The sequence below is a fragment of the Numenius arquata genome, chromosome 25 (assembly GCF_964106895.1).
Source record: "Numenius arquata chromosome 25, bNumArq3.hap1.1, whole genome shotgun sequence".
Lineage (NCBI taxonomy): Eukaryota > Metazoa > Chordata > Aves > Charadriiformes > Scolopacidae > Numenius > Numenius arquata.
Genome location: NC_133600.1, coordinates 4,777,562 through 4,801,790, shown reverse-complemented (window position 1 = coordinate 4,801,790; position 24,229 = coordinate 4,777,562). Strand labels below are relative to the sequence as shown.

The following is a 24,229-nucleotide window of genomic DNA, read 5'->3' as shown; positions in this document are numbered from 1 at the left end:
GTACATTGACCATGGAGTGAGTGGGCAGGGCTGACCGCCCACCTGGATCTCCAATGCCATGGAGGGGGACTGTCCCCCTCCCTCACCCTACGAGGAAAGAGGGAGGTGACAGCCCTAAAAGGAGCTGAACCACTCCTGGGGCAGCCCCAAACCCCAGCCAGGTCCTGCTTTTACCTGTTTCCATGGTAAATGCCATTTTCACATCCAAGAAGGAGGAAGATGATGTTCCAGCAGGAACCTGTCGCCTCTAGGATCAGCTCCCCCAGGGCTCAGAATAGTCCCCTTTTCCCCTCCTGTGGCTCAAAGGGAAGGGCATTTAACAGATTTGTCACAAGTTCATTCGCTCACCCCCCACCCCCCCGTACGCTATGCATCACCCCCCCCCACTTTTGTACTAGTCTGTGTTTAAGAAAAGTAATAAACTTGGAAGTTTATACAATCAGACTAAGTTTTAATGAACGTTGCCTGGTTTCGTCAGTGAAAGTTAGGGGCCACCTTGAATGCAAGAGCTGTTTATTAATATTTTTTTTTTTATTGATGACAAACAGGTTTAAAACAAACTGAGACAAAAAAAAAAAAAAAAATCAAAAAAAAAGAGTTAACACCGTGCTAGCACTGATGTCTGGATTTATAAAACTCAGAGTTAACTGCTACAAAGGAAAAAAAAACAGCACGAAGCAGAGGCAAGCATTCCCAGCCGTGAACTAAAGGGGGCGAGGGGAGAGGAGGGGGGTTACGGTACTGGATGGATTTGCATCGCACAGAGGGGTTACAGCTTCAACCTATCGGAAACGTCTATGCAACTACGCAGCCTACGGAAGGAAACAAAATTAAAAAGCCCTTCGGCAATGTTAATAAATAAAACAGTCCATCTTACAAGGAAGGAAGGTGGCCCGTGTCTCCATTCTTTCACATTTTAGAAGTCTAAACTCTGGAGGCTTTTTTTTTTTTTTTCCTCTTTTGTGAAAAAAGAATGGTTTGGGTTTTTTTTTTCATTTCTGGAAAGTTTCTTGGTTTGGTTTTTTTGGGTTTTTTTTTTTTTTTTTGCAGTTGTCAAACTAAGGGTTCGCTGCGGGACTGGACGCAAATTCTTCAACACCCGGTTCCGTCTTTGTGTGCACGCTCCTCGCGGAGCGCGGGGGCGCGACACCAGGTCTGCGCTGGGGGAGAGACACTCCGGAAAAAACTACAGCAAATACAGGTTATGAAAGCGGGTCAACAATCTACAGAAAGGACAGTAATGAAAGGGCTTTCCCCCCCAGTTACAAAAAAAGTGGGGTTTGTTTGTTTTTTAATGTCATTTAAGTACATTCATATGAGAGGTATTTTGAGTTCCCCCCCCAAAAAAAAGATTAGAAACACTTGGAGCCCTTTGAGTATAAAGCTAACTTAATTCCAACTTTAAAAACGCCGAGGTTAGTGACTCACACTCTACTGAGCTTTGCCAATTAGGAGGTAGAGGTTCATCTAATTTAGGGATCTGATAAAAATGGGATTCTGTAGGAATTTGAAATTCTCTGCACCATTTCTAAAAAGGTTTAGACAGAAATAAAATGCTCCCAGTGTTCCCATATGACTTATTTAAGACATGGGTACAACTTAGAAATTGGATGGCTTCTCTTATGTGCTGTTCTCAGGACTTCCAGCTCTTTCTCGAGCCAGCATCGATGGCACAGCCCCCTCCACTCCCTGAAAAATAGGCTCCCGGTTTGGTTTGCAACACCTGAAATCCTTCAGCATCTGCATTAATCACCAAAGGAGCCACACAAAAGCCTAACCCATTATCTCTAATTATACCCAGCCATCAGAGGCCACCTTCCAACAACTGCCTGCTTTTGTCCCAAATTTTTTTTTTTTTTTTCCAACCTGCTTCGGTAACATTGTAGAGTCTTTACTTCAAAACCAATATAATCCCCAGGTTCCACTACTTCTTCCCCAAGATCTGCGGGAGCGAGTAAAGCAGGCCCCGTTGGCAGCTTTTCCTCCAGGGCCGAAGGGCTCAGGAACCCATCCCCTTTTTCAAGCGCAAAGTTCATCTTACAGAAAGGCTTGGTTTTTTTTTTTTTTGTTTTCACAGAGTAGAGTCCAGACAGTAGCCAATTAAAGCATACAGAAAACACTTTGAAACCCTCCTCCTGCTCGAGCGCGCAGGCTCCTCTCACTCTAACTGCTATCCAATGTAGGAAGAAGAGGCTGATTGCTGCAACTTTTAATCACACTGAAAGTTCTCAAGGTTGGTGCTCTAATTTAGGTTTGTTTTTTTTTTTTGTAAGCTTCTCAGAACAAGGATCTCCCAGGTCCACCACTAAGAATTCAGAGACAAACTTCTAAAAATTCAGTGCTCCTTGGAAAGAATCTCTTTAAAACCACCTCGTCACGAAAGACCCGTTCAGAATGTGGGCGACACGATGACACTAGGATTTCAGAGCCAGTGTTGGACAACAAAACCTGCATCTCAGAGTTGAGCATCAGCTACGTTCTGCTGGATTTCTGCTTGGCTCGCTGTCACTCGGGAACTCTCCCTCCCTCTCTCTCAGATACTCTGCTTCTAAAATGTAAACAGTTACTGCTAAAATATAGTACCCCTTTAAAACGAGAACAACTCTGAGATGAGGGTTTTCCTCTCCCCATCTGCTCTGAAAAGTAATGCCCTGCTCGCAAAGAGAAGTATGGAATGAAGTGAAACCTGCTTAAGGCCCTTCTCTCGAGCGTTGTTTGACTGGGGGAGCAGGGACTGGGCTGACCACTCATTTCAGGGTGAGTTGCTTTCCCAGTGAGGCGCCAGCCAGTCCATCGGTGCTCTCTCTCCTCTCCGGTCAGTCTCCTTGTCTCAGTGAGCTAGCAGTGGGCTCTCTCGCGCGCTCCTTTCTCTCTCTCTCCTCTCCGTTGGTTGGTTTCTTTCTCCTGTTGCTCTCACACAGTGGTGCTTCAGTTTTAGCAGTGGAAAACAGGTATCCATTTTATTTTATTTTTTTTATTACCCAGAATAAAATGCTGATGAACTAAGCTCCACACAAGCTTAGCTCTTCTTCCTCAACCTGAGGGCAAGAAAGCAAAACAGTAGCATTAGGGATGTCGCTCTTAAGACAAATAATGTGTTTGTGAACTTAAAAAAAAAAAAAGGAGTAATAAGCAGAGGGGTGACCCTCCGGTGCCTTACACTCTAATACTGTGACAGTCCCGTCACTCCACCATGTTGATATGCACGTTCACCCTGGTAAGTAGAGTCCTGTGACAGCGCCACGTCAATCTGAGATTTAAACTCATCACCAAGGTAACTGTCCTGGAAACGAAAGCGTGTGTTAGGCCTGGGACTCCTCACCAAGCTCAAGCGCTCCCTTACACAGCGGAACACCTGGCAGCCAAGGGTAGAGACAAAACCCCAGAGGTTTTCTTTTGCTGGGGGATTTGATTTTTTTTAAAAAAAAAAAAATCTACTCTTTTTGCTTCAGAATTTCCACAAATCCCAAGGTTTTTGGAATAGCTGGCTGTTGAACAGGCAAGCAGTTCCGAGTTACAGCTCCAGCTGAAGTCTATACACACACAGCATTTCACTTTTGTGCCCGAGTGCACTTAGAAACTCAGCCAAGTGGAGGAATATGAAATGCTGTGGCTGAGTCATTGAAAAATGGTTTTAGTTTCCATTTCCCTCAGTACTAGGGAACAAGGATGTGCACGCACACGGGTCACGGACATAAAACCCAGGAAAGAGAGCGGACTGTACATGGAATTGTGCTCACCTGGGATAGTTCTGGCTGGGAGAGCCCAGGCTGACTCATCTGCGACGGCTGACTCATGGAGATATACCCCTGGGTCAGTGGGCCCTGGGAGAAGGGCTGGGACACCACGTCTTGGCTCGCTTGGCTGTTCGGAAGGTTCGACTGACTAGTTCCAGGAATCCCAAAACGGTTTTTCTGGCGCCCACCACGACCAGTCTTGCCTTTGGGCGCCCCACGTCCTGGAAAAGCGTTTATCCCAACCAACAGTGAGAAGTCTTACACACACAGGTTTGTAAGAATCAACTGTTTCTATCAAGACTTGACCATTCTCCCACATCAGACCTAAAAATGTGGGAGTTTTTGTATTATTTCACCCTTGCCCCTGTACCTGCGGCTGGTCCGTTAGCCTGGCCAAAGTATCCCGGTGGTGGCATCGGTGGCATCACGAGGTTGAAAGGGATAGGAATGTTCATGGCGGTGACGTGGCTGGGGCCGGCACTGATCATCCCGATCTGGTCGTGGGTCTGGAAGTACATGTTGGACGGGCGCCCTGGCGAGGGGAGGGAAAGCCACAGTGATTTCAGACACAGCAAACGTTCAAAAATCAACTCACATCCCTGCTTTTAACAGTAACGGGAGGACTTGTGAGCAGGATAAATCAGAAAGGACCAGCTTGCCAATGCCAAGAACCACCAATATTTCTATTTCACCATTTATTCCACAATTGAAAGTTTCCAAGATCCATCTAACACACGATCATCCCTACTGTTACTCTTCTACAGCACCTTCTAAGATTCCTGAAACACACACACACACTCCTCTCATTTTTCACTTGCTCCAAGTTGGGGCTACTATAGACAGAGAGCAAAATCCAGGCACATCATGAAGGTTCTCAGTTCTTAAATTCCATATTTTCCAGCAGAGGCTCTTCAAACAGTTAAAAAAGTGTGAAGTCTGTAAGATACTATACCCAAAAATCTATACAGGTATTAATTTTGGTAGCTTCCCTTACCTTGACTGCTCCGGTCGTAGACAGATCCTGGAATAATAGCCTCACGCGCATCGTACATGGCAGTAGTCATGAAACGGGCACCCTGGAAGCATCGGAGGAGGAGTTAGACAAAGCCTTTGCATAGAAAACCTTGCGCTGCAACTTCAGCACAAGTTATTTTGGGTAAGAATCTAGTAAAACTCCACAGACAACGCACACTTCACAAGTGCTTAGGAAACTCAACTCCTTCTAATACACAGAACACAACCAATTATCATTTCCACTACACCATGATAACAAGAAAAAACAAAAAGGATTCTACAGGCGGCCTATCTCAATTTGCAAAACATTTAATGACTTTTCAGTCTATTTTGAGGTTCTGATGATAGTTCTTCCCTTGATCTATTCCTACCACTGTCCTGCAATCACTGACAAGGTTCCCTCTTCCCCTAAATGACCACTTATCTTATGTTAAAGGACTATGTGTAGTCTTCAACCCGCCTTATTTAAAATACAATGCTATTAGGTACACACGCCTAATGAGCTTGCTGTTTCTACACAAACAGTTACTTGAGGTTTCATTCACCTCAGAAGTTAACCCCTCATAAATAAAGACCCAAAAAAAGCATCGAAAAAGCTTTTCTACAAATGTTCAACTTGGAAACAGCTGAAGAAGTGACCTACTCGTCCAACTAATGCAGCGGGATCCAACCAAAATACAGAGTTATGGGTGTGACTGTTTATTCCATTCGTTTATAATTGATCAAACAAACCCCAACTGCTTCATGCCCCAAACATCTGAGAGAGGAGAGAGGTTCAACTAACCGGGTTGATGGTATTGACAAGTTTGCGGGGTTTGCTGAACTGCATAAGGCTTTCCCGGAGGTTATTCAGTGGTCCCTCCACCAGAACCTTCTGCTCCTTGTAGTAATTCAGGAGGTGATTCCAAAGCGGTTGTTTAGACAGCGCTTTCGGGTTCCCAACAATAATTACTCCGTACCTGTACAACGGCAGACAGAAAAACTAAAATTAACTTTGACTAAAAATAAAGCCATGTTACATGCTAAATAATGTCAGAACAGCCTCGAAGTCGATCTCTTTTGCAGTAAATCCAGGCAACGAACAGAAGCTCAGGACAGTAGGTGCAGGAATGATGCAATGATTTTGTTTACAGCAGATGATTTCTGTAGCCTGACAAAACACTGGAAAGGAGATTGCTGCAGCCAGTTTCTCAATAATCACAAGCTTCCTTCTGCAGCTTGGCCAAACACCTCCGGCTACTCAACCACCACACCGTACTGGTTAAAAGCTTGCAGAAACCAAGGAAGCCACCATCGTACTGACTCCACGTTACCCTTCTCAGTAATCAAAGCCATTTTCAGAGAAGCAAAATGGTAAAAAAAAATGGTTGCTGGAAGGGATAAAGAAGGAGATGAAGGGAAGAATTCTGTCCTGCAAACAAAGGGGGACCACACGGCGGCTTCTACAAACTACTGATGTCAAATGTTAACAACGATTAGGTTGAGATTGCTCTTGGTAAACTGTAGGGAATGTGGAAATCATTCAAGGCTCCATTAAACCAAGTGAGGAACGGGCCTGTTACCCACAAAACACAGACCTTTCGTTAATCAGACTGTATCCATGCTTTAGCAGAGCAAGTTAGGTCTCTAGAATAAAGATTTGCCCAATTTTACTTTACCTTGCTCTTGTAAGAGCTACATTAAGACGCCTGGGGTCATTCAGAAACCCTATTCCTTGGTGTTCGTTGGCCCTCACACAAGAAAGGATAATAAAGTCCTTCTCCCGTCCCTGGAAGGCATCCACACTTGCAATTTCCACTTCCTGAAATAGAGGAAAACACGTAAATCACGGAAGCAAAACAGTTACCATTACAAGCATTACAAAACGCATTGGCAGTGCACTAGCAGTTCCCATCATTTAACAAAAATGTTATTTTTGTAATGACTAACGATTTGGTAATTCCACTGGTCACTAAATCTCCCTACAGAAGAACAGCCAGTCTCAATTTAGGACAAATTACTTTTATGTTCAATGCTTCAGACTTCTCATATTTCCCCCCAAACTGGCATTTGCACTATGGAAAGCATCCCTTTTTTAGGTATGCTGTGCCAAAAAACCTCACAACTATTCCAAAACCTCGTAGTAAAACAGCTCCAAATGAGCAATGCTGCTCCCAGCTACCAAGAAACCTGAATCAGAGGGACAGATCATTCCTGGCAGAAGTCAAAGTATTTCCACCAAGTTTTCCTTCAGTGAAAACACTGACCAAGTTCTCAATATTGCAAAACAGACTATATTAAACATACAACCGCCTTGTTTGTAGCAACTAATTTTAATGTTTGGTAGAGGAGTTCCACTGATGAGAGGACATATTCCCAAGCAAATAAATCTTATGACCATCAGGATTTATAGATCTTGGTTTCCTGCACGTCTCTTGGGCTTGATGCTTTTATCTAAGACACAAACTGACTGAAGCTTTTCCACAGCTCAAGCACTAATGACCTCTCCCTTCTGTGCCTCAATGACTCCTCAGAGGATGGACCCACTGAAACCTTCCTTTCAACAGAGACCTCAACAAGGCTTTCTCCTTTATCTGGCCAACTGCTCCCCTGACACTCGCTGGCATTTGATTCCTCCTAAACTCTCCTCCCTGGTCTATTTTAACCACGATCAAGTAAAAAGCTCAAAAATTACTAAAGAACAAACACAGACTGACGCCTAAGAAGCTGGACTAAAAATGAACGTATTGCTAAGTTTCACAATATCTGACATTTCTAGCTTCTCTGTATCCAAGCATTCTCATCCGTGCAATGATTCCATACCTGGTAGAGCTTTGTATGCAGGGAACCGCTGAATTGCATGTACTGGACCAGATAGGATCGTTGACCTTCATAAGGAGTAATAATGCCGATCTGATCCGGTTTGGCACCAGCTTTCAATAGCTTTGTCGTTATCTTCTCCACATTGGCCGCTTCCGTCCTAGAGAGAGAGATACCTTTATCTAAGGAGAATCAAGGCATTAGGTCTAACTTTTCGCAGGTTAATGGGGTCTGAAAACTTGATTCTTGTATCCTGTGCTAGCCCTTTGTCAGAAAGGCTACTTCAAGAAAAGGATCAATTTTACCCTGCACTGCTCGAGCACTCCGATTAATTCGGCTTAAGCTTCGCAGGAACATTCACCAGGGTCTCACCTCTTGACTTAGACCATGCAGGCATTTTCTCAGCCAGAGGAATACAGGTAAAAGCCAACAGCTCAAAAAAAAGTCTCAGAACAACACAGAAATGTCAACTCCACCTTCTCAGAACTATACAACTAGGTTTTCTGGAACAGCAAGACTCATGGTGGCCACCATTCCAAAATGGAACTACTCAGGGGTGTTAAATGTACACATGTACTTTGAATGAGATCACTAAAAACCTTCCAGCCTGCTGTGCAAGCAGATCCTTCAGTTGCTTTATCTTAAAGTATTAAATATAGAATGATTTTAATGCCAATCTCCCTGTCAGCCAACTATTGTGCCATTTGTTTGTGCGCAATCTGGCCTGCTGCATTCAGCAGTCTCACACATGCTGTTCATGAAACAGACCGAGATTAAAAATATCCCAGCAGATATTTTTCACAAGTTGGTCTGGTTTCCCTTCCAGGCACACGAACAAACGCCTATCACCAAGAGGAACAAAGTGGTTTAAGATGACTCTTTGAAAAAGAAGTTGGGAGTGTGCAGAAAAAAGGGACAGAACAAAAAAAACTGAATTCCCGTCTCTTTTGCACCCCCACCAAAATCTAGTATTTAGAATTCTGCTTCAGGAAGTGTTGGAATTCTGGCTTCAAAACGCGACTTGATCAGCATTTGCAACTGCAGATAGTTTACTTTCTGGCCCAAGTTCAGCCCATGGATTAGGCACGTAGTTGTCCCACGCTCCCTACACTACTAGTGAAGGAAAACACGCACCTCTCTACAGAACAGTTCAAACCCACTTAAGATCTGAACCGCTCTCACTAGAGATGCTTTTTTCCTCTTCGCTTACCGTAAGGGGAGCCTAAGGCAAAGCTACTCTGAAACGCAGCTCAGCCTGTGCTATCCTTGATGGCAGCTTTTATTAAAAAAAGCACCCCAGCCATTTTAATCACAGCTGTTAACAGGAAACAACACTTTATTTAGAAGAACTACTGCAGAATGTAAGAATCAACAGCACTGAAGTACTGTGTCCCAGCACACGATACATTCGAGGTCTGTGGGCTGACTCATTTGAGGCACAGGTACCACCTGCATGGAAAGTAATTCTTACTTGAAAACACCAGCCCTTCTTTAGCTATTACGCCTTTATTCACACAGCAAGGGACCACGAGTTGTGCTGAATACAGAATACTATTAATTTTGCTGCAGAGATTCTGAAGGATAGAGAAATGCTTAGATATTCGGTCTGTCCTGGGAATGTATGGCAATATTGTGACTGCCTCCAAGGCACATCACAGGATTATTACCAGTTTCATTTAACAGTCTCCCTTCTATTTGAGATGCACTGGGACAAAGTATTTTTAAGTTTCTCTATCATTGTTCAATTTTGTTTACCTGTTCAAGTAAGAAGTGCCTGAGCTGGCAATTTCCTCCTGTCCTTGTGTAACGTAGAAAAACATCGGCTTATCTGGCTGCGGCCACTGGAAATCAAACCCTTTTTTCACACGATCCGCTGAAGAGCAACAAAAACAGCAAGTAAAAAAAAAGTCAGCACCACTTTACTTGCTAGAACACTCACTTTTATATCAAAGCAACTTAAAGACTCAAAACTTAAGTGCAGTGGTAATTCTTTTTTTAAGCGACTGCATTAACAAACTCATCGAGATTAAAGAATCCTTCCTTTGAGCCTTCATGAATGGAAAAGGAAGTGATTTGTGGGAGTGCTTCTTGCTCACCTGCGGTGACGCCGTTCTGGAGCGACCCCTCGTAGAAGATGTTGGATGGGAAGGCGCTGAGTGCGGGGTGCATGCGATACTGCACCTGCAGGCGGATGGGACGGATGCCCAGCACCACCAGCCTCTCGAAGAGGGACTGAGACAGACCAGCCTTGGCAGCCTTTTTACACATCACAACAGGCCCCAGCTGGCAGTGGTCACCCACAAGAATAAGCTGTGGAAAAGGAAGTTTGCAGAGTTTTTGTTTTCTGAAACTGGCTAGAAACAGCAATATCCTACTATAAAATTGATTAGGAACTAAACAGTCTGACTTGGTAATAAGCTTCAGATGTAATTTAAGGCTTATAAAATTGCTCTAGTGTCAACTAGCTTCTCAGCTGATCATTTCCAAATAAAATCTTACTCGGTCTCCCCATTGTTCCAACAGTACCAACACGTTTAGGCAAAGATTATACCACGGAAACAGAAAACTAACAGGACTAACACAAAATAAAGTCATTTAGATCTGTATTATGGAAGTGCCTTCCATGAAAGGAAAGGATTTTTTTATCCCTACGTGCCCACACTATGAACATTACTGCTCGATGCTACTTCCTCTATTTATAAACTCAATTCTTTAATGAAATCCAGTGTCTCCTACCTGTTTTGCTCCCAGCACAACCGGCACCATGCACTCTGGCTCAGTAGCCTGTGTGCTTTCATCGATCAGAATGGAACGGAACTGCATTTTTGCAAGTCTTGGATCACCAGCTCCCACACAGGTGCAGCAGATCACATCTGCGTTCTGAGACAGAAACGCAACCCAAATTAATCAATTAATCAACAGACAATATTTCCATACAGAAGAGTATTCAATAGCATTCTAGGAATCCCCCCAGAAGTTAAATTGTACTCTGATCTCCACCAGCAAGTTGCAACTAAGCCTCAAGTCGGAGAAGGCACCAATTTAAGCTGCTAGAACCAACAGAACCTTACCATAAGCAATTCCCGCTCTGCTGTGCGTTTCAGTGCACGGTAACGTTTCTCATCGGCAGATGACAGTTCTCCAGTTTCATCTTTAAGCTGCTGCAGTTTCTGAAGCTCTGGCATGCTGTGAAAAAAAAAGGAATTTTGCTTTACAGCCTAATTAACAATTTGGTAGGATTACAGTGGAACTTATTTGTAAAACTAAACAAGTATAGAACCAAAAAAGTTATCCCATCAAGCAAATACACATCGTCACCATCTCACAGTTGATCAGTTGTGTGCACCACAACACTTAAGTTGGTTTTTATTTTTGTTCCCATGCGCCCTCAAGCACTTCTTACCTATCCATGTTTCTGATCTGGTTGTGCAATGCCAAGAAGGACACAGGAGAGTCAATTGCTTCACGACTTTTAGCGCACAGACGAACCACTTTCAGTCCAGTTTGATGGATCTTCTCAGTCAACTGATCTACAGCTATATTACTGGGAGCACAGACTAACACAGGCCTGGAAAAAATTTAAGAAAACAAGTCAGTCTCAATGAGCTGTAGATGTTTTTCCACTAGACTTGTAATAAAGTCATGTGTTACAACATATCCCCTAAAAATACGCCGGGGAAGAATATTTTCTGAAGATTATATTCTGGGAAGAATATAATCTTCCCAGAAAGATGTACTTCTAGAGAACCTTTTTAGTTCAATGACACAAATCATTTTCATTTTCAAAATCAAGTTGATTCTTTGACCATTAATAAAGTAACCTCATAAAGATTGAGAGAGAATAGTTCTTACCCGTTGCCCTGTCTGGCCAGATGATAGACGATTGTGGCTGATGTCACTGTTTTTCCGGTACCAGGGGGACCCTGGATAAGGCTCAGAGGACGCTGCAGGACAGTCTTCACAGCATAAACCTATAAAAAGATGTTATTGCTATTTAGCATTCAATGCATAGGATGTTACAAAGTTGTTCAACCTCTGTTCATAAATCCTTTATCATATTCTTTCCCTGTAGTAAAAAGGAGATGAGGTTACCTGAGAATGGTTGAGATCAGGAAGTCCTTGCGCTGTAAAGCGCTTTGGCAACTGGCATTTAATAATTACATCTTCTACCTCATGACCTAACAGTTTGTGATAGATGTACCCAGACACCGAAGTCTCATCCACAGCGAATGTTTTTAAAGCACTCTGCATCCTGAAATGAAGGAAGGACAGGAAAAAAATACATCAGTATGACCTCAAATGTAACTATCCACAAGTGTTCTGCACACAGGTTAATCAGACATCAGGTACAAATTAAAATATACCTTGGGAAACGAGAACAAGGAGAGCACTTACTAACAGAATTAATAGACAAAAATTAGACTCTGTGAGCACAGATCTTGTTGGAATATGACAAAGTATTCTAACCAAAAAATCTGTAGAGAAACACCAGCCTTTAACACAATCTGCAATAACAATTTTAGGTGCAAGATTTGAAGAAAATCTGTACTCAGTGTATCTTTCAGGGTAATGAACTCCTATCTCACAAAATGCAGCACAGACACGGCTGGGGTCTGCTGACCCCATAACTGATATAAATGCCTTGAAATTTCAGCTAAAGTGATTCAAAATTTAGAAGGGTCAACTGAAATCAGAGAGCACCTCAGGACGGAACAGCATTCAGGAAGCTGAACTACAAAACAGTTTTCGTCTTCCGTTCCAAGTATTACTAAACAGATAAACTTCCCCCTTTTAGTTTACACATTATCTTGATGGATTTGCAACAAATCTTAAGCATGCCTTCAAAGTGAGAAAAATTGACAGTTTGATGGCATTCAGATTAATTCCATTTCTAAGTTAAGCCTGTTGCTCTCTGAGGCAGCCGTCGTGTTCATAGCCTTGATGTGTTTGGCATCCTCAGGTTTCCGATCGCTGGTGTCATGAAACAACACATCTTTTCTTGTTCAACAATTCCCACCGAAGGTAAAGCAAAGTCTATACACCAACAGCAGCCCTTATCTGCCAAGTTTTGAAGTGCATTCTCAATACCTGTCAAATGAAGTAGACTTCCACACAAAATCCACTTGGAAGTTATGAGTAACTTCCACAGGCGCTCCAACGCTGCTCCTCAGCTCGATGGCTATCTCATCACCATAATCTGTAGAACCTCGTTAAGTAGTAATCTATAGTAAAAATTTGAATTTTATTTTCCCCGATTTTTTTTTTTAGCAGATCCCCATAAATTAAAGTGATCTCAAAATTACTTTTGTAGAAATTCACAGATTTCTCAGACTTCAGCCTTTAATTAAGCCTTCCCAAAGGCTCGCTAAGTAAAGGATACTATCAGGAACTTTGATAACATGACCAATTCCTTTCCATAAAGGGGCCAGGTCTCCTTTGTACCTCAAGCAGATCTCATCTCCTTGCATAAGACGCATATCTACAAAGGGAGGGAAAAAATGCTCTCAGAATATTCACCAATGAACATCCCCCAACACGAAAAACTCATGGTACTATCTTATATCCCAGGATCATCACAGCTCTTTAGACACTGATGTTATTCACCAGGCATTAAAAAAAACACAGAGAAAACATACAATCAAGCTGTCATTACCTGAATCGGTCTTTGGCAAAGTGAAATAAGCAATTCTTTTCTTGTTCAAGCCCAGGTCCCATCTGACTGTGATGTTGTCTTGGGTCTAATGGTAAAGAAGAGACATCTGTTAGGTTCTTAAAGAGCTGTTTGCCAACTACCAGTCCTCACTGTCCTATACTTCAAAGTCATGGAGAAATACAAAGCCTACTGTTCCAGTGTTACAGTATAGACAAATATCTGTATCTATTCTTATGGACTGAGTCCACACCACCTGAAGAACATAACTCTGTTCTACAAGAGTTACTTAGTTCATGAGAAACAAAGTCTTAATCACCACCTGCGCTATTCTCTCTCCCCACCTTTAGAACATTCACTAAGCGCTGGCGTGACCTCATATAATTGAAGTTTGACTGGAAACTCCAACTGACAAAGGAAACTGCAAGTTATGAGGATAACATAAAAGAAGGTGGCCAAGTCACAGAGTTCTACGATAGAATCTAGTTCTTGGAAAGATAAACTTTAAACACACAAAAGAGGGAAGTGTTTCAAGTTCTTTTTTTACGACCTCAGTTTGAGGATTTTCCTTTCCTCTCCCTGTTATCACACATCACCACTAGTACTGCAATTACTGTGATGTAACAGTACTGTAATATGAAGACATTTATTTCACTTGAGCCTTCCTTCTGTGCTGTTAACAGTGACCACGTGTTTGATACCAGAGAACTGGTCAGAAGGCCCCTCAAACAGGCACATTTTGAGCATGTTACCTGAGACTCCTTGAGTTTCTTGTCGTAGTCTGCCTCAAGCTTGACCAGAGGGCCAAATATATTCTGGTATTGATAAGCATCTTCATATCTCAGCAGGACATGCTGCGGTTCTTCATCAACACCAGGCTTTTCTAAATCCTCAAGAGTTGCAGACGGATTTTCCTAAAATTTAAGTCACAAACATTTTTTTCTGAAGTTTTAAGCATAAACAACTGACAATCTCTCGCTGTGCAACAGGATTAATGTGTTTTAATGCTACAGAAAGTTATCTCAAGGTATAATAACCTGTTAAACCTACACCAAGACATGTCTTGCTCACTCCCATCCAGTCAGGTTTGTTATGCATTAAAGGATGTACAGAAAAACATCTCAAAAAGCAATAACTGAATACCAGGCACGGACTAACAGTTCCCTACTCAGCCAGTCATCACATAAACCAGAAACGAGTGAAAGGCTTGATATGGTGAAGGAAAGTTGTTGGTTTTTTTCCAGATTGCTGGACAGTGCAACTCAAACAGAGCTAGAGAACCCAAGGATGAAAACTTCCTACTTTGATAGATGATCTTCTGAATCCTTCAATCAATTCCCAGTTGCAGTATTTGTCAAACCTGCTGCATTTAAACCTCATGTGATTAAAGTATATTCCCTGCCTTATAGAGCTGCCAGAACAGTTTTGTCCTTCTCCTTCATAAAACCACAAAATCAGCACTTGGTAAAATATCCAGTATTTGAAAAGCAGCACATACCTTCCAGAGTTCTTCCAGTTTGTTGATCTGTTGAGCTGTAATCTGACGTGCTCTCAACTGTTCCTGCTCAGATGGAATCTTTACCAGCCACGAAAGGAAACAGCGATCTTGGATAAGAGGCTGCCATTGTGAACTGTCCCAATTAATATCCTTTAAACTGCTCTGACTGGCACATGGCTGCCTGCACAACCAAAATATTAAAAAAAATTATTAAATTAGACAAGTGTAAGAAAACAACCGGCAAGTGTAAGTGGTAAGTGTAAGAAAAATGGTGGCAAATTAGAGTATAAAGTGTATTTTGGTACAAAATCAAAGCAAGTGTTGCCCTTTAGAAATAAGTCGATATAAACACGCCAATAAAGGCATTCTCTCACCTGCACAGCAGAACGACCACGGAGTCTGCCTTAGCTGGAATAAAGCCAAGGAGAAACACATTACGACATCCACAGTTATAACATTCCAAGACAGTCTCTCCTAGAGGTCCATCTTTATGGAGAGTCACCTCTTTGCACTTCGCTCTCACAAGATGATTAACAATGTGGCTGAAAACAGAGAGGACATGTGTTTATAAGAAGTTAATAGGAAAATCAGATTTAGTCCTAATTTAATATATCAACTCAGTTATTAAAAACACAAACAAAGTCTATTTACACTGTGGCAAACATCAGCAAGATCTTGCTCTTTTCATCCAAGCAAAAGATACTGCTAACACAGTTTCAATGTTTTTTCAGATAAATGTGAAAGAATAGGAAGTGTCTAAAAAGTTCTTTTTATGTTACTGATAATTGAAAGAAGCTTCTCCAAACCCCCCAGTTCAAGAGCATCAAGTTCTACTGTGCTTTGCAAGAACACAGGATCGGGGAAGAAGCAGCAAGTTCACTTTACAGAAGTGATTCAAGTTCTGCTGAGATCAAAGTCTAAGCTGGTAACAGCAGAAAAGCTAAAGAAGAGGCTGGAGGTCCACATTTCAGTCACTAGACTTCAATTATCACCAAAATGTAAGTCACAGCCACCACTTCAAAACAAACACACTGGAAAACAAGATTGCCATTGTTATTTCCGTCATTTGACCGTTTACCTGCCAGATGTATTTCCACGCCCGTTACAGAACCACTTTTTGCTGGTGTTACAGTAAACCACACAAGCGGGGTCATGGATGCCACAGTAACTGGAATTAAAAATGAAAAACAGAAAGTGCTTGGGTAATTGCTCATAGGAAAATTCAAATACAAGATTTAAACTACCCACTAGTGTGCAAAAATAAGGGGAAGTGAATATTAGGGAACACAAGTGCTGGTGAAAGCATCAAACACGAGCTGAACTTCTGGTTTGAGCCTCAAGTATTTTACCACTCCCCACCATCACTATCCCTCACCAGCACAGCCATCTGTTCTTCAAGGAAGCTCAAAGATCTCCTGGCAGCAGCAGCAGCTCACACAAGAGCTCACCAGAGGGCACCATTTTCCTACCACTACGTGGCTGTCTCCAAGGAAGTTGCTCTCAAAGTCCAAAAATCCTATAAACATATACACAGTGTTCCTGCCCTCTGGAAACAGTAAGCCTGCAGCAAAGATGAGGTCTTACCTGCAAGCATGCACAGGAAGATCCTTTGTGTAATAGGTATCTTCTTCATCTTCTTCAAAATTCAGCTCTGCCAGAAGCTGGCTGGTTTTAGCCACGTTATCATCCACAGCTCCGTTCTGCAGAATGCCATCAGGTCCATTAACCTGAGATACAAGCACAGCGCTTGTATCAGTAACAGTGCTTCGGTTACACCATCCAAACAGACTCAAAAACACAGCGCCAAGGACAGCAATCCCTACTCCCCAAAGCAAAAACTTGCGTTTCATTTAGAAAAACCTCAGAAGGAAAGAAAAATGCTGGTAAGAGCGGAAACACACACCAGTTATATAATCAATACTTGCTTCATTAGCTCCTGTTTCACAGGATTATTTCAATTCCAACTGATAAGTAGAGAAAAGTTAACAGGAGATTTCTTTTCTGCAGATGACATTTCCTTACAGCCCTACACAACACACAAAACTCCATTTAAACAATTCCAGCAGTATCAAATGTTGTTTTTTGATCCTTCATTTTACTCCAGGAATCCACCTGACCACAGGACTTTCCCCATCTATTTTCATTTTTGCTGTTCTCTAGCCACCCAAATCAATGTTTCCCCCTGCCCACGCACCAAGATATCAGAAGCACAACATCATGAGACTTGGATAACCGAGAGCAGTTAATCAAGAAACCTGTTCTCATATACACCTAATAAAAATATATATTGAAATAGTGCAAGAAGTAACAGAAACTGTTTTTCAGCAGTGTCTAACTCTCCAGGCAGCATCGCTTGTTCAAGAGGTACCGACCATATTATATACTGAATCAAGCGTTCCTGCAAAATACATCAGGAGTGACAGTCACTATTGTCTTACTTTAAATTTGTTTTAGCTACGATGTGATTTCCTTTAAAAAAAAAAAAGAGGCCTAAATTATCCACAAAACAGCAGAAGCCCATCAAAACCAGTAATGCAGCTCAAGTGTGCTAACACAGCACACACACAGGTGTGCTCCTGTCCCTCTGAGGACACACTGCCAAAACCACCAAGTTCTGCAACATTTGGTGCTGTGTCAGCAGCTTTTACACACCAAGTCTTACTGCTGTTAAAAATAACTCCTTTTTGGCAATACTGAGTACGATACAGGAAGGAGCATCGAGAGGTGTGAATGTCACAAATCCGATTTTGGCCTGGCCAGAGCAGCCGTTGCCCCTGAGGCCTCACAGGTGTCCTGGTTTCATGCCACGGCTGCATCTCTCCAGCCCAACAGCCACAGGGAGCTTCAGCAGCTTAGTAATAAAATGCTGTTAAAAGCCCCCAAGATGGCTAGATCCCCACACCCCCCAAAAAACCGTTCACTCCATCACTTGATTCTTTGACTCATTTAGCCAAGATCTCGCTAAAACCTGGGAAGAGATAAGCATGACATAACCCACCTTAACTTTGAGTGGAAAAAGGTGGGAAAGGGACCTCCACAGTGACTGCAATAATTATTAGCCCACCATTAGCCAAACACCTGAGTGAGCACTGGGAGGTCATTTCCCCATCACAGCAAAATCATCACATGTATCAAAACCCCCCAATGTTTCTAAAGGTATCAGGTTAGGCAAGATGAGATTTATTTCTGAAAATTTCAGCTGCCTAATAAATAGGAGCATAAGAATAGCCTTCATCTATCCATACAGTGTTTTAATAGATTTTGCACTTAGCCATCTAATGCAATTTATCTGGTATCCGTAACTTAATTCTCTAGAAGGGATGAGAAAGCTGTCCACAGCGAGAAGAACGCTAAATCTTTATTAAAAGAAATTTGATAAAAATAGCTGCTGTAGCATTTTAAAGCTATAACCGATAAGCAAATCAAAACAAGCTTATTCCTCTGAAAGTCTCATTTAGATTCCATGCCAGCTTGTTTCAGTATTGCACATTAAAATTTAACGGCCAATTGCAAGAGTCAAATTTAAAAATAAAACCCTGAGCCACTTCACATTTACCCTCAGCAGAGAGGAACCGGACTCAATGGCACAAGCTTTGTTTCATTATCTTCAAATGAAATGCAGTGCGTTTGCAAAACGCGGTCTAAATGGTACGACTTTTGATTGCTGTTACCTCCAAGTACTGGCTTTTAATAGAAAGATCAGCCAAGGGGAACCTTCAGGATAGAACGTGCCAAAGGAGAAGAGGGGGAAAAGGAAAAAAAAACACCCAAAGAAACCACAGCAGCATGCAACAACCCATTAGTGTGATGAACCCAAATCCGATCAGCTCCCTGTGTAATAAGATCTCCACAGATGTTTGAGGATAAATATCCATCTTAAATATAGTGCCATTTTACAAAAAAACCAAAGATACTTATTAACAGAACAGGTGGAACTCCAAAGCCTTAAGTTAATCTGAATTTCTCAGAAGCACGAATCCCAGGAGCATTTCTATCAGTCAATTCCAAAGAGCAATAATACATTATTATACACAGCAGTTGACAAGTTTAATTTTTTTTGGGTGCTCTTAAACAGGCTGGCTGAACAGTAATAAAATTATAAAGTTGGTGGGTTTTTTTGTTTGGCGCTTTTCTTTTGGTGGTTTTTTTTTTTTTTTAGTTTGGGGTTTTTTTTGTGTGTGTTTTTTTTTTTTTTTTTTAAGGCAGGAAACCAAGAAACTACAAGCTCTTTGTAGCTGTGCACCAGGTGACAGTGTTGGTGACACGGCAGGGAGCTCCTGTCCTGTCGGAGTTAGGCAGGAGTGATGTCACCTGTTACGGGGACCATCCAGCAGCGGGTGCAAGGCCTTGGCAGGCGCACAACGAGGAAGTGACTCAACTTATTGTTCTAAACCCTCCCGTGATGTTAGCCTATGTGCATATTATTAAAAATCTGGCACCATCCTCTGTTGTATAAGGGAGGAGGGGGGGGACTTCTCTGTTTTAAAAGTGTTGAGTGAAACTTCTGGTGCGACAAGTTGAGCAGCTACAGCAATCCGCACACTCGGGAGCTACCGCCGAGGTACAGTCCCTCCCTCGCCCCGTTTGTGGTCTCTAAAATACTGGTCAAGAGGCAACGGTAAAGATCCAGGAAACCGAGTTACAGAAAAGCCAACCAGATGATGTAATTTACATAGTGGCTTCTTCTGACCATGTGAACGTGTCCCCAAATCAGCGGTAACAGAATATTTCCATCTCCCATTTCTCCCAGGGCTGACACAACATACCCCACCCACACCAGCAGCTGATCCACAGGTGAGCGCAGCCACATCCACTTCATGCAATTCTACTTTAAAGTGGTACATTTCAAGCTGCAACAAGAAAAAATAATTGCAGTTAAGTAGGAATTTTGCTAGCCCTGTACTGCTGTTACAAGACTGCAGTCCAGTCAATCCTGGTAACGCCACCTCAACCCTGTAACCCATAGGCACCCAGTCACACTGTCCCCATTCGGGTGATTTTCCCCTCATGCTTTAGAAAAAATTACACATTTTTGGACTCACACGGATAACCTAACTATTTGTTGTTTGAAGATTCTTTACTTTAAAGCTATCGATTATTTATTTGTAATCTCTTATAGTCATTTGCCTTCCTTTTCAAAATAAGGGGATATTCCTGAGAACGTTAACCCCCAGAACACCCCCAAAGCAGCATGGAATAAGCTCTATTTCCAGATGGGGACCTGAGTAACAAGGAGTAAGTCACCTCGCTAAGACAAAAAGTCTTTGTTACAACTGGAAATTAAATCCAGCCCCCATTGTCCAGACCAAAAAAAAAAAAAACCTAATAACTGACCCAGCCTCCTTCAACCACTTAAACAGCTTCACTAACACCCTAACACCGTGTGCCTCGTCCATCACAACTCACTGAGTGTGTGACTGCTCCCAGCATCACAGTCCTTGTGAAAGAGTGAAAAAATAAGACAGAAATCAGAATTTATATTACAGTATTTAGGAAAAAAAATATCTATTAAGTTAGATTTTAATTATATGGAAATACAGTTTTCTGAAAACAGTAAACTTTGCTGCTTCTACTCACCTCTCGCTGTCTTTTGTCAATTGGACACTAATCAATTGTAACAACATCCTCTTAAACAATTAGTTAAGTGGACATTGAGAAAGGAAGCTCTTCTAGAGTAGCTAAATCAATCACATTTTCTTAAGAAATGAGGTGCTGTCTTGCTCAACTAATCTTTTTAAACACCAGGACACTAAAAATATGAAGCAGAATAAAAGTATACACCTCCAATGTTTATCAACTCCAAATAAAAATTATTTATTCAAGTAGCTTTAATTATAATCAGTGACAACATTTAAGCAAAACATATGTGATCAATTTTGGGGCCTTCGAAGTTATTTAGTATGTCCTCTGCCAAAAGACGTAACGAGTTTCAATTATTTGTTGGAGGCAGCAAAATTTTCACCAGAATCTTTAAAAAACACCTAATTTCTGATCTTATCGCTCATGAGACCGTTCAGACACACAAGTCTAAACAGATCCAGGGATCTGGGCTTTGCTGCGCTTCAGCTCAGGAGGACACTCTACTTACTACGCTTCTGAGAGTTCTTGTTGCAATAGGTCCATTCCCTCTCCCCACCCTCCCAAAAACCTACTTTTCCAGCATCAAAATGAGGATCAGGGTGACCACAAGAGTTCACAGAAACATCATAAACACATCTGGTTTAAAAAACAAAATACCAAACCCTTCCTTCTTGCCAGGAGGGTTGGTTATAGACACACAAGTACCTGTATGTGCTCTCCAGATACTTTTTTTCTTTTTACTTCAAAGGCTTTTCAAACATGTTTAGACAAAAAAAAGACAAACTAATCCTCTCATCTAGTTTTTTTAGCTCATAAGGCTTATTTTGGGGTGGTTTTTCTCCTTCTTCTGGCCACATATTCTCTACTGTGAGTACGATCACAACCCATTAAAACTTTAAAAACTAAGATTTTACTAAAACTGTCTTTTAAATCAATTTATGTATAGTCCGACTGGACACAGACAGGAGTTTACTGCTACTACTTAATAATTCTGATAGGTCAATGCTCGAACTGGATAGTCTACCAAACCCAAATTCAAAAAGCTATAAGCAAACAGAAAATAAACAGCCCACGGGGTCAGGTCTCCAATTCTCTTGTAAACACGGGAACCTGGAGCCAGTCCCCGCGCAGCAGCTCCGCCCAGGCTGAGAACTTCTCCAGCATAAGAAAGTCATTCAATTCATCCTGGGATAAACCCGATCCGGCTGGGAGGGGATAATGCCACCTCCAGTCCCACACTGCACACCTGTAGGTTCTCGGTGCCGGGACACCCTGGCCCATTTTCAGTTTCCCACTTCTGTTTCTAGATCCCAACACATTGCATTTTGTAAAGAAAAGGAAAAAAAAGTAATAAATCAAGCCCACTCAAAACTATGTTTGTTTCAGGATTAAGAACTTATCTAAAGCACTTCAACTCCTCTTTAAACCCATCCTTTAAAATACGGATAATTTACAAATGTTTAATTGTTAATAATGGGACTACAGGAGTATTTAACTACATGTAATAAAACTTCGCAGAATATTCCATGATCCTTAAATGGAGAAAAGTTTGACTTTTTAAAAAACATGGAAGAGTTCTTCAGGGTTGGTTTGGTTTTTTTTTAATAGAGACACAATCAAGACATAGAACAGTGACAGGCAGTGTCTTCACTCACAACACTTCCTCACCTGCAAGCATATAACCCTAATTCCCTCTTTTCTGTCCCTTTTGTGACTTGTTAAATAAATACCATTTAATTATCATTTATATACCAACCATCAACAGGCTATATATTAAAAAAAAAAAACCCAAACCACTTCTTTTTAAGCTATGAGGAACCAGACCTCTGAACTTGAGTCTCAGGCCATTACGGACCGTCACTCCCACACAAACCCAAAACAAACCAGCCTAGCAACGGTGCAGCAGAAAAGGTAGCAAAAAAAAAAAAAATTAAAATAATAAATTAAAAGCATATTTTGCTTTTGATTCAAGAAAGCAAGCAATGCTGAATTTCCACAGTACTCCACTTTTGATAACCAAGTGCCAACTACAGACGTATTTATTTTTAAAAAGGAAAGGAAACTGAAATCACATCCAGCTGCGTTTCCGATTTCTTACTTCAACATCGCACCCGAAAAGGGACACAACTGTCACGGCAGAGCCGCGCGCTCCGCCGGCTTCACCACCCGACAACCGGCCGCGAGTTTTATCCCATTCCCAGGGCAGAAGCCGAGCGTTCGGCTGCCAGGCCCGGCCCCCCGCGCCGGCCAGCGGTGCGCCAGCAGCGGGCGGCCCCCGCGCCCCAGCCGGCCGCCTCCTCCTCCTCCTCCACCGGGGCAGCCACACGCGGTTTCCACTTCCCCGTCTGCCGGGGGCAGAGCGCCCAACCCCGCAGCCCGCCCAGGGCTTCCCCTCGCCGGCCCCACGGCAGGGCCCGCCCGCCCCTTCCGGACCTCCCCCCCCACCCCACCTCCCGCCCCCGGTGGCGGAGACGCCCCGACTCCCCCCCAACACCCCCCCTTCTCCGGCCGCGAACTCACCTGCGCTTCGATCGGTCCCGGCGGTCCTTGCCCCGCTCCGGGAGGCCCTTGGCCCTGTCCCGGCCCCGCCTGCCCGGGCCCGGGCGGGGTTTGGGTCTGGCTGGGGAGAGTGAAGTCGGTGAACTCGAACTCGGAGCCCTGCGTGTCGGCGCCGAGCAGCTCGGCCTCCTCGGTGTCCAGGAAGGTGAGGGTCTGCGAGCTGGGGCCGTACGCCTCCACGCTCATGGCGGCGGCGGCCGGGAGAAGCGGCGCTTCCCTACCCGCCCCGCCTCTCTCTTCCCCCGGCGCCGGCCGGGCCTCACCTCAGGGAACCCGGGCGCCGCGCTACGCGAGCGGCGGGCTCCGCCGCGGGCTGCAGGCCGCGCGCGCGCCAGCCGGCCACCAACGGGCCTTTCCGCCGCCCCGCTCGGGCGGTCCCCACGCGGCCGGGGGGGAGGCCAACGGCGGAGGGAGGCGGCCGAGGCGGCGGGCGGGGGCCGGCGGAGGAGCGAGCCCCGAGGCGCTGCGAGCGGAACCGACCGTCCGGCCGCTGCTGCTGCCGCCGCGCGCCAGGCCAGGAGCGGTGACGCGGAGCGCAGGGAGGACGACGCCGCCGACGCCAGCACGCCCCGTGCGCGTGGGAGGGGTGACGTAGCACGCACACACCTGGGGAGGGCAAGGCGAGGGGGCGGAGCTCGCGGCGGAAGGCGCGAAGGGGAACGCGCCGCGCGAGACACCTAGCGGGCGGGGCGAAGCGGGGCGGGGTGGGGGGTGGGGGGGGTCGCTCCCCCCCCACACTGACACCCCTCTCGCGGGGAGGGGGCGGGGCCTGCCTGTGACTGACTGCTCCGCCAGCCAATAGGCCCTCGAGATGAGGAGAAGGGCGGGCTGTTGAGGCGGTGGAGGTTCGGCCCTGAGGCGGCTGTTGTCAGTAGTGGTGGCGAAGGGTGAGGAAGGGAACTGCGGTGGTTGTCGACCCTTGTGGAGGCGGTGGTGGGGGCCGTGGTGGTGGTGGTGGGCACCGGTGGGTTTGGGGGATGTGACGGTGGGTGAGTCCTGTGGAGGCTGCGGCCTCTGAGGTGGTGGATGGGCCCTGTGGTGGGGGCCCTGTGGTGGTACCGGGTTCCTGTGAGGGGAGGGGAGGTGAGGTGAGGTGGGAGTTGTCCCTGTGGAGGCAACGTGAGGCCCTTTATTCCCTTTTGCCCACCATGAGCCTGGAGCTGCAACTGCTGGGTCATGCCTGCTTCATGTCCCAGTTTGAAATGAGTGGTTAGGGTCTGGGCTAACAGAGACATAGCCTGGGAGTTATACAGGGGCTTTAGTGTTTTGAGACAGGCACGGTAATTAAGAAGGATCTGGTATTATACCTGCTCTGGCTGTAATACCTATTATACCTGTAATACCTAATATTAACAGTGTGATAGTCAGAAGGCTGAGTTGCTCTGAGGTGAG

The 24,229-nt window shown here is 44.0% G+C and overlaps 1 protein-coding gene across 1 annotated transcript; it reads right to left on the bottom strand.

Moving 5' to 3' along the window:
- Positions 1 to 1,861: 1,861 nt before the first annotated feature.
- Positions 1,862 to 23,023, bottom strand: UPF1 (UPF1 RNA helicase and ATPase). The gene is made up of 24 exons (XM_074163643.1): positions 22,799 to 23,023; positions 16,283 to 16,425; positions 15,777 to 15,866; positions 15,073 to 15,240; positions 14,699 to 14,879; positions 13,953 to 14,114; positions 13,204 to 13,288; positions 12,931 to 13,029; positions 12,639 to 12,747; positions 11,643 to 11,802; positions 11,403 to 11,521; positions 10,954 to 11,118; positions 10,622 to 10,736; positions 10,287 to 10,430; positions 9,647 to 9,860; positions 9,306 to 9,423; positions 7,554 to 7,710; positions 6,410 to 6,552; positions 5,536 to 5,710; positions 4,732 to 4,813; positions 4,108 to 4,269; positions 3,741 to 3,958; positions 3,161 to 3,283; positions 1,862 to 3,038 (listed from the first exon to the last, which is right to left on the bottom strand). Exons 1-23 carry the CDS (start codon positions 23,021 to 23,023, stop codon positions 3,164 to 3,166), a joined length of 3,354 nt encoding a protein of 1,117 aa, XP_074019744.1. The 3' UTR covers positions 1,862 to 3,038; positions 3,161 to 3,163.
- Between the last annotated feature and the right edge of the window lie 1,206 nt (positions 23,024 to 24,229).

Bases quoted from the DNA above. Each gene is read 5' to 3' on its own strand.
- UPF1 (XM_074163643.1), bottom strand. From the start codon at position 23,023: ATGAGCGTGGAGGCGTACGGCCCCAGCTCGCAGACCCTCACCTTCCTG. The intron at 14,880-15,072 runs GTGAGAGAATGC...TTGGTTGTGCAG, and splicing joins GTGGTCGTTCTGCTGTGCAG to GCAGCCATGTGCCAGTCAGA. The intron at 10,431-10,621 runs GTAAGGTTCTGT...TTTCTGTCTCAG, and splicing joins CAGAGCGGGAATTGCTTATG to AACGCAGATGTGATCTGCTG.